Source organism: Vanacampus margaritifer, chromosome 4 (assembly GCF_051991255.1).
Source record: "Vanacampus margaritifer isolate UIUO_Vmar chromosome 4, RoL_Vmar_1.0, whole genome shotgun sequence".
NCBI classification, from domain to species: domain Eukaryota; kingdom Metazoa; phylum Chordata; class Actinopteri; order Syngnathiformes; family Syngnathidae; genus Vanacampus; species Vanacampus margaritifer.
Window position 1 is genome coordinate 13422365 of NC_135435.1, and position 12708 is coordinate 13435072.

Genomic DNA, 12708 nt, shown 5'->3' on the forward strand with positions numbered 1-12708 from the left:
CTGCAATTTAGTAGCACATTATTATTGAGATGGAATGTAGAAAATGATACAATGCATTACATTCTACAGTGAGGTCCAGAGATTAATATGAAATGTAGGATTCATGAGCAAGTGCAGTGGTGCGCCGTCCTCATGGCAAACTAATTGTGAACCATTTCGAATATCAATGTCATGTTCACCCTCCTTTTTCTAACTACTTGATTAATCATGTCTTGAATCAATTATTTTGTATTATTCTGCTCAATTAGACATAAAAAAAAAGGATTGGATTAGAACATTCAGAAACAGAATCTCATAACATAACAAGTGAATAACTGAAAATGTGAGGGGCAAGTCTGCTCAGATCACTAAAGCAAAAATGCATTGTGTAAAAAATGGTGACCTCCAATTGCGTGGATACAAACCATAGCAGCAGTTTGATCACAACTGGATGATGTTTCTTCACTAAAATATGACTAAGCAACAACAAGGCTGAAGGTCTTTTTTGGTAAAATAATATTCTCACACTTGACTGACTTAGAAATAAACACTGTCTGCTTGTCAAGTGGCCTACTCTGCATGTATTTTACTCTGGATGATGTGATTCATTCAAAGACATCATTTCTAGGGAGTCACTTTGTGTATTTAAAACCTCCTGAAGAAAACCAACATCCGGGGTGATTTAATTGACTTTTAATTGAGCTTTGGTGCGAGTGTTCAGCTGTTCAATATCTCCTCTCTAATGGACCGTGCGCCAAGTCGGTGATGTACTTCTGATTTCTCCAGTGATCGGCAAATTACTTTCCAGTTAACTTTCTGCTCCATTCACAAACGTGGGAAAATGAACAGACAGAAAACCTCGACCAGAAAACAATAGTACCATAAAAAATATCATTTATTTACAGAGGCACTTTCTTTGCTACAAACATGCTTGCGGGCCATTAGGGTTGTGAAACTGGGCTGTTGCAGCACTATTGGAAAATAAAAGGCCTATTGTTCTATACCATGTTTTAAATTGGTCAATGATTTGTAAAAATAACACCCACGTGCTGTGTGTGAACTGACCAGTAGTACACGTTTTTTTACTTGAATTATGAGGTCATACACAAAGCTGTACGGCATTTGTGACTAAAATTCATCTATCCTTTAACAAAAAACATCCATCCATCCATTTTCTTAACAGACTGGTAATAAAAGTACACTTGTGAAGACAAAATACAAAGCAACAAACAACATTAAAGCAACGAAAGCAACACAAGAAAGTTTTGCAGTGGTTCACCCAGTCATAAACTACACATCCATGTTCGAAAAGGAGTAGGAAGAAGTATAAACTTATCAGGTCCTACCCCTTTAATATCCATTACACCAGTGTTCCCCAACCATGGGGCCGCGGTCCAGTACCGGGCCGTGTTCCACTTTGGACGGGGCCGTGGCGGGCCGCAGTTGAAAGAATAAAAAACTTACGATACTTCCGGTTAATTGATTAGCCGAGGCTTAAAATTATTTTATTTTGAAAAATGACCTGATTCTCTCAGTTTACGACGGACTCTTGACGCATGTCAAAATGCTAATTATCTCAGTCGTGTAGCGTTGATGCTAATCGACAAGCTAGCAAAATGAGTAAAAAAAACAGACATATTTAGAAAGGTTGATGAGACAACACAGGAGCCTATCACCAAGAAGAAAAAGAAAGGTGCATGGATTTACAGCCACAGGTAAATCCCACGCATGATGGCAGGCCGTATTTTTATCCACTACCTTTTAAAGATTGACTCAGATTTCATTGGCAACATTTTGCAAAAATTCAGCCTGTTGACATCTCCTATCACTCGGACCAAATCACACATTAACATGCAGAGAGAAGACGGGTCAATACATTTGGAATTGTACTGGCTGTCATCCAGCATTACCATGCACGGCATCAATCCTGCCAAAGACGACGAACCAGTGTGAGAGATCCCGATAAAGCATCAGCAGAAGAAAGTAAGATGACTATCTGTCCAAGCTGGTTCTTTAAGATGCAGAGACACGGCTCTGGCACCAGCAAGCAAAGGCGTTTATCACCAAGATTTCATTTGCTGGAAAGTGTGTGTATTTTTCGGTGGAAAGGCACGAAAGTCGGTGCAAGAAGAAACATGTATAGCAGACACGCAATCACTCATAGGGACAGACTCACTCAAGAGTAGCCTATCACATGTTAAAGTGAAGGATTACGAGCATTGCTAATCTGAAAGCTACATGGCCCTCCAATTACAATGTTAAGGAGAAAAAAACTATATTCTCTTCAAGTCTGTTTTTATTCCCTCGACTCTCAGCCACTGTGAAGCCTTTAGAACCTTTAGAGTGTGGGTGTTCTGGGATCTTTGTTGGTTAACCGAGAGATTATCCCTAGTCCTTCATGGCTAAAGCCTAGCCTACTATTACAGTGCTTTGTCATTGTGAAATCACATCTTCCCAGACACGCACGACGGGCCACACCCTCACATACACACACAAACCCTCAGGGACGCAGGGCATATGCACGTTTCAGCAGACGGGTCCTCATTACCTGCAGGGCCCGCAGCCTGGGAGAGCCCCTTCATTGTCAAACACAAACATACACACATTGGTACGCCTCAAGGCAAAAAAGAGCATCAGGATGTATGACTCTGTAATAATGATTAAAAGATTTCATCACTAGGAGCAATAGCCTTCGCAAGACCTAGCTAATTACAGTTCATTTTGATAAAATCCACTGAAACTACAAAATAGGCCACATGGTTCACAACGAATATAAAATGAAAAAGAAAAAAGTAGCTAATTAGCTATTGGAAAGATCCTGCAAAATTTTACTCATTCACTACCATGTATGTTTATATTGAAGGAAGTTTGATACCATTTTATTTTAGACCGATACGATACTCAAATCTTCAGTACTCACTGATACCAAGTGCCAATACTATTAGTACTTATGATACATAACATTTCTACACAAAAAACAATGTCAGATGATTTTTTTTTTTTTAAGCATTTTGACTGATCTTTCAAGGTCCACAGAAAAGTTTGTGTTTGGACTATGGAAACACACATACTACCAAATGAAAGATTGGACTCTCATCTTTCATCAGAAAAAAAAGTTTGTTTCTACCTTATTCCGTTTTTCAGTAATCGACAATAGAAAATGGTTAGTTTCACCCAAATGCTCTGTTTTGAAACAAAATACGGAGAAATCAAGCTTTTTGTGAAACGATATTATTGCATGCACTCTAGTGAATTTGACACCTTTTTTTTCCATGAATGATGCCATAAACACCTAAACAGTGCTTTACTTCTGTAAAACACTACCACCAACAATGAAAAAGTGTTTTTTGATAGCAAAATACGTTTATTTACATTCAACAGTGTAATAATTTTACAAAACAATTTAGCAAACTATTTACAAATGTGTCTAACCGTGGTACTATTTACAATTGTGTGGATGTTTCAAATACAGTTTTTCTTTTTGTAACACTCCCCTGCGTGCAAGGGGACGCAGCAGGATTTGCACAACAGATTAGTTTCACTGCGATGGCCCCTTAGCGTGCAGACGCTACACTTTTTTGCTGGCTTTTTTTTCCGGGGAATAGCAAGTATATACTGCAGTGTGTGTTTGGCCATGTTGCCATCAAGTCTACTCTCAGGATCATGATACGGTGACGTTACGGTGGTGTTACGTCTGGCTTCCTCATGTCCTTCAGTTCCTATACCGGTTGGTAAGAGATGTTCTGATCCATCTTATCCGCTCCATTCATGTTGGCACCGCAGTCCATAACCTGTCTTCTCCGTGATCAGACTGTACCCACTCCTTAAATGAATATGCATTGAACTCAGGGGCACTCTTCGTCGTCCGCCTGAGCAGAAGTGCTCGGTTGTGCTCCGCGTTTTCTGGCGTTAGCATCGCTAGCCGGTGAGGCTTTATGACGTGATCATAGCCGCCGCGTCAACGCTTCCAACTTCGGCGTCAACCTCGGAGTCACCATCATCGGCACTGGTTGATGCTTCTCTTCTTTGAAAAAAACGATCAAGCGTGAGCTGCTTGCCACCTGTCGCCATTTTCACTTTCTCAGCCATTGTCCCCTCAACACTCTAGCTCCGCCTCACATCTTCTACTACTGACGCCTGCCCGATCTTGTCCAAAGAGAGTCATCGCTGCCATCTAGGGGCCAAAAATAGTCATTATACTAACTAGATCTGCTTGATACTTTCAGCACAGCTGGCCAAGGCTTTCCTCCACCCGTTTCCCCCAAAAAAACAAAAATACTTGGTGAACATCTTTTAACGTCTTTGGCGCTCCTCCATAGGATTTTACTAAACGTTATTTAACGTTTTTGGCAGTCAAAGAGTTAATGGCAATATTTTGTTCCCAAATTGCTCATAAAAGTAATTTTGCATAGGGCACACAATAAAAAAAAAATGTAATCGATAAATAAGAGGAAACAAATAATCCAGTGGCCAGAAAAAAAAGTCCAAATCAAAATATGTGGTTGTACAACTTCTTTTTAAGATATACAGTAAAGTGCAAATAATTCAATTCAATACAACAGGGCTTCAAGTAATTTAGTAATATCTACTATGTTAAGAATTCCTCAAACTGTTTAATGTGTGATGTTTAATTATATCTTGTTTTGAAATCCATGCTTTTAATTCGAAAGGCTGCTCTGTATTTCCGTTTCCTGTTTCACGTTCTCCATTCATTACAAATATAATGTAGTAAGTATAAGAGCTATAATTAGCCTCTGCGAGGGCTGTAAATGGCACCGTTCTATTGTTAGCCCCGGAGCTCAACAACGTTAACGAGGCAATTATGCGCACGGCAAGCGTAAAACGAGGCAATTAAACACGGCTAAATTATGTGAACTACAAACATATATGACACACATCGAAGACTTATCGGTGATATTACTCACAACAAGTACTCACTTATTATCAGTAACGCACACCGAAATGGCACTGCCGAAAGTAATGAAATGAACAAGTGTTACCTCAAAAGGAGACACACAGGAAACGAACGAGATGGAACAAATGATGCCTTTTGTCTTTTTGTGCATACTTGCGCATTTTTGTGAATACTTGGTTACAAGGGGAACTACATTATCGCAACACCTTTATCATAGTCATGGCAACAGAAGTCTGTCGGTGTTGGCAGTGAATCATTTACATGAGAAATGACACGCCCCCCTTCCTCAAAACAGACTTATTTTAGGTAGACTTTAAAAATATGGTGAAAAGTATGTTGTAATTCTCGGTCCTTGGTACAAGACGCCTACAAATTGTTTTAAATTGTGAAATAAATGTGAACGCACAGTATTATCTGTCCCATGGAAACATTTTCCAGACACCAACTCATACAATGAGATGATGACAAATTCATGACTCCTGGTGGTTTGATACAGTAGATGAACTAATGCACAGGCTCATTCATTCCTGTGTTTAACTATTAATGTCTATTCATCACTATGTCGTTATGACTTTGTGTTCTGTTCACTTGATGGACATTCAGCTATATTCTCATATTCATATTCACTTTCTCAGCCAAGTGATTGACATGTGAGTTTTACACATTTTTATTTCAGACCACATACTTGCTAAATTTAGATTGATTGGTTTCATATACTGTAGGCATATATTTACACAAGAGAGGATTACAGCTAATTCAGTCATTGTGAATACAAACTATTTCATTGACACCTTATGTTATTGCTATTATTTTCTATGTAAATAAAGTGACAACACAGCCAATTCACAAGGAAATTCACAAGTAACAACAGCATGGCTTGTTATGACATTGCTATGTAGTCTGTATTAGTGTTCAGGTTGATTGCACAACTTGACCAAATAACCCCTTCATCAACACTGTGGGTAATACATGTGAGACCATATTATGCCACAATGAAACAGCATTATTTGCCATGTAACATACTACAATGAGTAATAATAGTAGCACTAAACTCCCAAATAACTGGGTATATACTTGGCAGCGTTTCCTTTGGGATTTTTTTTAGCAGCGGGGGCAGGCCAACTTTAGGATGTAAAAAATCGGTACGCACCCTTTTTGGGGAGGTGCAGCATGGCCATATTTGCTGATGTACAATCGTCTCAATTTGCATACCGTAGTTTCATATGACGTGAAGATGAAAGTGGCTCAAGATATATTTTACTGTAACAAGAACTGTCTGCAACACGCAGCGGCTGGCAAAACAAGTCAATTATTTTATACAACTTTAAACATTGAGGGGATTTTTTTTTCTTTTATGTGAACATTATTTTGTTCAACATAGAGGGTCCAGCTCTTATTGTGAGGCCTTCCAACCACCTTCCCCTTGGGGAAACCACACAATTGACATTGAAGCTCAGATGACTGGTGAAAATAAAACCGCTATACTATGACTCTGAATATTATTCTTGTTCAGTGTTTGCCTGCTGTTGAAAGGGGACTAATGTAAAGTCACTGTAGTTTTTGGTGGCAAATGTTATAAGAATTATATATAAGAAAGGAAGGTTTCTTCTTTTTTTTTTTTTTATTCATTTACATATCAACCACTAGAATGGGGAATGGAAGCTTAAGTTATTAGATTAGGTATTGTAAAAATAGGCATAAAATGTCCGAATGCATTTGAATGCATCACACTTCTCGCAAGTTCCATTAGCGGCCAACTGCTAACGCCGAGACTTGTGCCAGCCGTATCATAAAATGACGGCGTAAGTGAATAGCGGTTTCTTGGTGTCCTTAATGATTTCAAGATGGCGTTGTATTGATCTTAATCGTCGAGAGTTGCTCCATCACATGGGGGAAAAAAGAAATGGCCATGAAATACCGTGGACCGTAACAACGAATCAAGTTAGAAGACACGCCACCGTGCTCTTCGAGAGTCCATTTCAAAATAAAAGCCTACCAACCCTATTGCATTGACATCCATGTATAGACTATATGCCACGGAGGAGGCGGGACTTCCGACTTCCGGGTTTTCATCCATCAACTTTGTTTCCGGTTTGCGACGTGTGGGCCGCGTCCCAGTACTTCCGCCTTTGTGCTTCTCGGTTGCGCGTTCCCATCGACGGTGTGCGAGGCTGCGAGTGTTTAGTGTCCGAAGCATTTCAGATAGCCGAGGCGCCCTCCCGCCGATGAGTGGGAGCGCGCGGTTCGGGGGCGCAGGGGTGGGGGTGCGAGTGTTGGAACGCGGCCAGCAGTTGCCGGAAACGGCGCTGATGTGTAAAACCCGGAAGTCGGAAGTCCGTGGCATCTACCCCATTAGTTGGTAGCCACTTATTTTGGTTGACCTTCAGCAGGCAGCGCGTGGTGGCTATCTTGACTCGTCCTCGCACTTGATCCCAATGATTTATGGCTCAAAGATCCGTTGCACTACTAATTAAAATGTGCACTTGTGCCCAGAGAACGGAAAGGATGATTTTATTTTTATTTTTTTAACCAGCAAACACTGTAAAGTTGACGCATTTGAAGTAAATTGGTCGCAGTGTCGAGCCCTGCTGCCTGGTGTCTTTTTCACCATCCGTCCAGTGTACACCCTAAAAACGGATTGGTCAAATTAACCCCCCAATTTTTTTTTACATTTGACCAATCTAGCTGGTAGTTATGTGTCCGACAGATCCTTTGGTTAAAACAACCACTCAAGAATGGTAGGTGTTTTCAACCAATATATATTGGTGATTGGGCCAACTGATACTAATTGGTCATTCTGACCAAAATATTGGTTACTCTGTGTTAGAGGCTGACAAAAATGAGTACCACTGATTGTCACACCCATCTAAGTGGAGCAAAAGTCATTCTCCACATTTGACCCATGCACTTAGGGAGCAGTGACCAGCCATGCTCGGGAATCATTTGGTGATCTAACCATCCAACTCCAACCCATAATGCTTTATTTATTTATTTATTTTTCTTCCAACCCATAATGCTGATTGTCAAGCAGGAATGCAAAAGGGTCCCATTTTTATAATCTTTGGAATAACCCGGCCAGGAAATGAACCCACAACCTCCCAGTCTCGGGCAGAAACTTTACCACTAGTCCACTGAGCTGGTTATGCCTAGTGATCTATCTAGACACAAATTTCCACTTTTAAACACTATATTTATATAATATATTGTAATCACTTAAAATAATTAATAAATACATTTAGAAGACAATAAATTGATGCAAATAAATATATTTCCAAGAGATCAATCTAGACTTACTTTCTAACGTAACCAATTTCATTGGTTGTTTGGCTAACCAATAAAATTAGTATGCACGTAACAACCCGGAATGGTCAATGTCTGACCAATCTATTGGTTAATCAAGCCAATATGAGCTTAACCAAATAGACTGGTAGTTTTTTTAACCAATTTTTAGAGTGTAACACTGCGTGGCTGCTCTACTCTACAGCCCCCAACTGTTTTCATTGGAAATTTGAAGAAGCGGTGGCTAAGATTTAGGAATGGCGGGGCGCCGCTGCTGAATGAATAGAACGGAATCGCTGCTAGGGTTACACTGATATTTTAGTTCAACCTTATTTTTATTGAAGATTTGTTTGGGTAACATTAGTAAAAATGTAATTTCTTACATAGCTTACTTAGCTTAGCTAACAGCCTCATTGTTCTCATTTTGTTCCCAGCTCGATATACCAGATCTGTGCCAGATTGTCGCCTGCGTTGCAGAACTCTCCAGCCCAATTTTCAGAACATGAACCTGAATCTGTATTTGGACTAACCTGATCCCTACTGATGGATCGATGATTCCTTACGAAGCGTTGCAGCACATTGGGAAAACTGTATTGGTACTGTGTCACTGTTACTTAATACAGACATAGGCTTATTTGACTGCAGACCTCCTCCTTTCCCTTCTGGCCACTCACAAACTACTTTCTGTCTATCCACCTATCTGCCATTAATTTCTCCTCCAGCCCACCTGCTTGCCTGAGCCAGTGCTTTAGTGGCTCATCAAGGTCTCATCCAATATACACCTGTGAGTAAACCTCTTTTGGACGCTCATTAAGATGTCATCACACAGACTAATTTGGATCCCACTTCCTCTTAGGGATTCTCCTAACATTCTCTGCAAAATGAAAAGTGCTTAAATTCTCTGGTTTTGCTCTGCTGTGCATTTTGGTCCATAATTATACTCTGAAAACTTTTGTTTCTGTCATATTGGCATTCGACAGTTCTAATTATATAACAGATTAAACAGATTTTTTAAAAATCTGTCAACATTGTAACTCAATTATGCATCTTAAGTCAGGTAATTGTATCTCAAGGTATTAATGGTATTAATAGTTTATACTGTAAATATACAGCAAACTATGATCCCAAAACACAATGTCATTTTTTTAAACTCACCTTACAAAATACCTTAAAAATAAATGACTTGCAGATATGATTTTGAAAAACTAACTAACCTTTTTTATTAGCCACTCAATAGCACCGCAAAAAAATATACACTTGCATAGCGATGACAAAACCCAGGCTAAACTTGTCTCCTCGCCGACATACAAGTCGAGATGCTCATAATGCTCATGATGATCACTTCAAACTAATTATTCTACATCCAGTATTACTTTCCTATTTAAGCAGGGCTTTGGTGCTATCTTGTGGCAAATTAGGGTGCTACAGAAAGTGCATTAGGGTAAAAAAAAAAAAATTGTAATAGTTAAATTCGTTAAAAGCAAGCAGCAGATAGGCTGAAGTTTACTGAACTCTCACCATATGGAACTTTTTTAGTGTGCTAGAAGAAAAAGATTGGAATGATTGCCCTTGGTGTTTGCAGGAAAGTGCGCCAATCAGATTATACTGCCCTATTGTCAGTGCTCTTCTCTTTTTGTCTCGGTTAGCAGGAACATTGCCTGGATTTGACACCGGCTAAGAACATAAAGTTAGCTCACTCTGCTTTAGTGCCAGAGCAAATTAATTCTCCCTGCAGATCAATGGTCTCATGCCCTATACACATTGGCACATAGAGCCGCTTTGCAAGCAAGCTGCTGCATCAGCCCCCTCGTTTTCTGCCACTGTAGCATCCTCGAAATGACCTTGTTTATCAATCAGATAAGCACGCTGAGGCCAAACGAAACAGCAACAACATCTTGTGTGTTTCCCTGTTGTTTTCTCCGTATGGATGCAAACAAAAAGGTGGCCTTGCTACCCTCCACACTGTCCAGATCAATAGCAAATAGATGTCACGCTGAGCGGATAAGCTGTCTCTCGCTTCCCGTTCCTGACTGAACACTGTCTCTTTATGTCGCTAAGGCTGTCTAGTCCGGGGAGATTGGGAGACGGTGGCTGGAAGGAAATAGAAGGAGTCAGGCCACAGGGTGACGGAGGAGAGACGATGGCACGAAAAGAAGGGAAGAGATGAATGCCAAGATGTTGCGCAACAACCTCTACTCTTTCCAGCAGGCACAATTATTATTCAGGGCGAAAACCCATCAGCAATGATCCGATAGCCTGGGCTGAACGAATACAGCATGCCACGATACTGCTGCCAGGAGCACAAACCCACATACCGCATAAATTATGAATAACAGCGTTCTTACATCAGATGATAATGTACACCCGTCAAACGTCTCAAGTAGTTTCTGTCACAAAATAATTCCATTGTTCCAAATTAATGCACACACCCTTAGCCGTTAGATTGTACAAGCAAACATAGTAACCAGGCTTGGTTACTAATATTTTCAGTAAACAACGTGAATTTAAACCAATTTTTTGGGCGATTCCTTTGATTATAGGGATGCTGCTGAGGAATTCGGGGGAAATGAAGAGACAGAAGTAGCACAAGGAGTTAGTTTAAATCAACTTGCAAGAAGGATGAATCAATGTGAAGAAAACAACAAAATGGGCAATTTTAATTTAATTACATGTTCCCCAATGTGTGGACTTTTTTTGGAGAGAGCTCAGTATTGTTCATTCAGTAATCTTACCGATTCAACATGTCATGTCATCATTGCTTTCTCTTGTCATCATCATTGCTCTCTTTTTTTTTCTTTTCTAAGGACGTTGATGTTTTATGTATATTAATACTCCATTTGTAAAGAAATGATGGCAGAGGTCTAATTGATGCCTTCAACCACTTGAATTCCCGTGCTGACCAAATCACTTTCATTCCAACTCTAATGTCCCTTGAATGTTTATGTGCACTTTTCTCACAGAACCTGCCAAACCGTTTTAAAAATAAGCTTCTTTGAGCCCAAAATTATTCTTACCCTGGCCACACTTTGAGTTAAAGAGACAGCTTTCTGTTTGCCCAGCCTAAAAAGTCTCAGTAAAATGTTTGATTCTAGGTGTAATTGTGCCATCTGATGTTATTTATGTTGTGCATTTACTTACATTTACTCCATATTGAAAAAAAAATAATGGCAGAGGTCCAGTTGCTGAGTTGATCCACAGTTTCATTCACAATTCCAATGCCACTTGACAGCTTTTATGCACTTTTCTCACAGCAAAAGCCAAACTTTTAAAAAAAAAGGCTCAGCCCAAAATTATTCATCCCTTAGCCACATTTTAAGTTAAAGACACAGCTTGTTTGTTTATTCGCCAGTCAACCGTAAATCGACGCTAGAGACGCCTGTCAAAACTGCAGTGAGAATCAGCGTTTTGGAAACGTGAAATAAAAAACTAATATGAGCACAGGACTTACAGTATTTTCCGCCATGTTTTCTGAATGGGAGGAGTTTTTTATTTGCTTGTTTATTTTGTATAGTGAAATTGGTAGCCTCTGCTTACTTTGCACTGTCACATTTTTGAATATAACATCATTTCAGCTCATTTCCATAAAAAGAAAAAGATAAAGAGTTGGTAGCAAGCTTTGCAAACACAATGTGAACATAAAAATGTAACTCAAAAACACACTTCAATGCTGGGGTTACCTTTGTGAGGCGTTGTTCTTCTTTTGCCATAACCCGTATTTTCTTTGCTCTGGAGTAATAAAGATCTGCAGCCAAACACAAAGGGATTTAAAAAAATATATGTCCAAATGAAAACACATTTGTCAGCTCTCAAACACATTTTTTTCCAATAAGGATGCTGAAAAAGCAGCATCAGCAGAATTGGCCCCACATTCTGACACCACACATTCCGAGATTTACATCACTGCTCTGTATGGAGCCTGGAAGCAACACAAACTAATACATTTTTTAATCCGCCGTGCATGTGAAAAGTGGCACTTGTGGCGGTCTTTACACAGAATTAAATCAGCACATGTAATGCAATAACTTATTCTATTGTTAAATTTACTTTTAAAATAGGCATGAGCCTATTTTCTTTTCTGACATAATAATGCAAAAATATTGCAGTATCACGGTATCACATAGTTGAAATTACAGCCCTCAAATGTATTTATTTTTTTAATATTTGGGTAAATAAAAACAGCATCATTTTTAAACAAAATCTAGAATATTTGGTACATTAAGAAATGTGCATGATTTTATGTTTAAACAAACAAACAAACAATAAATTTCAACAATCTTCTGTTTTAATTCTCATTAGCAAGTCACAGTACCATTGGTGAGATCTTTTTAGAAAAGACCCATGGGCTACTCATGTTGTTCTCATTAACTGCCATTGACGGCTATAAACATCAAAAATTCATTTGAACTATTTCTATTAGTTTAACATTTTGTTCCACTTTTGTTAACAAGAGCATGAAAATATACATTTACAACATTTAAAAAAATATATTCTACTTTTGTTAACAAGAGTATGAAAACCTAGATTTATTTTAATTG

The 12708-nt window shown here is 39.1% G+C and overlaps 1 protein-coding gene across 1 annotated transcript in view; it reads right to left on the reverse strand.

Moving 5' to 3' along the window:
* LOC144050925 (uncharacterized) overlaps positions 1 to 12708 on the reverse strand; it is a 167551-nt gene that overhangs the window by 134857 nt on the left and 19986 nt on the right. Inside the window, exon 3 of the mRNA XM_077564616.1 lies at positions 11851 to 11915. Coding sequence (XP_077420742.1) covers positions 11851 to 11915 — 65 coding nt within the window. The remainder of the gene's footprint in view (positions 1 to 11850; positions 11916 to 12708) is intronic.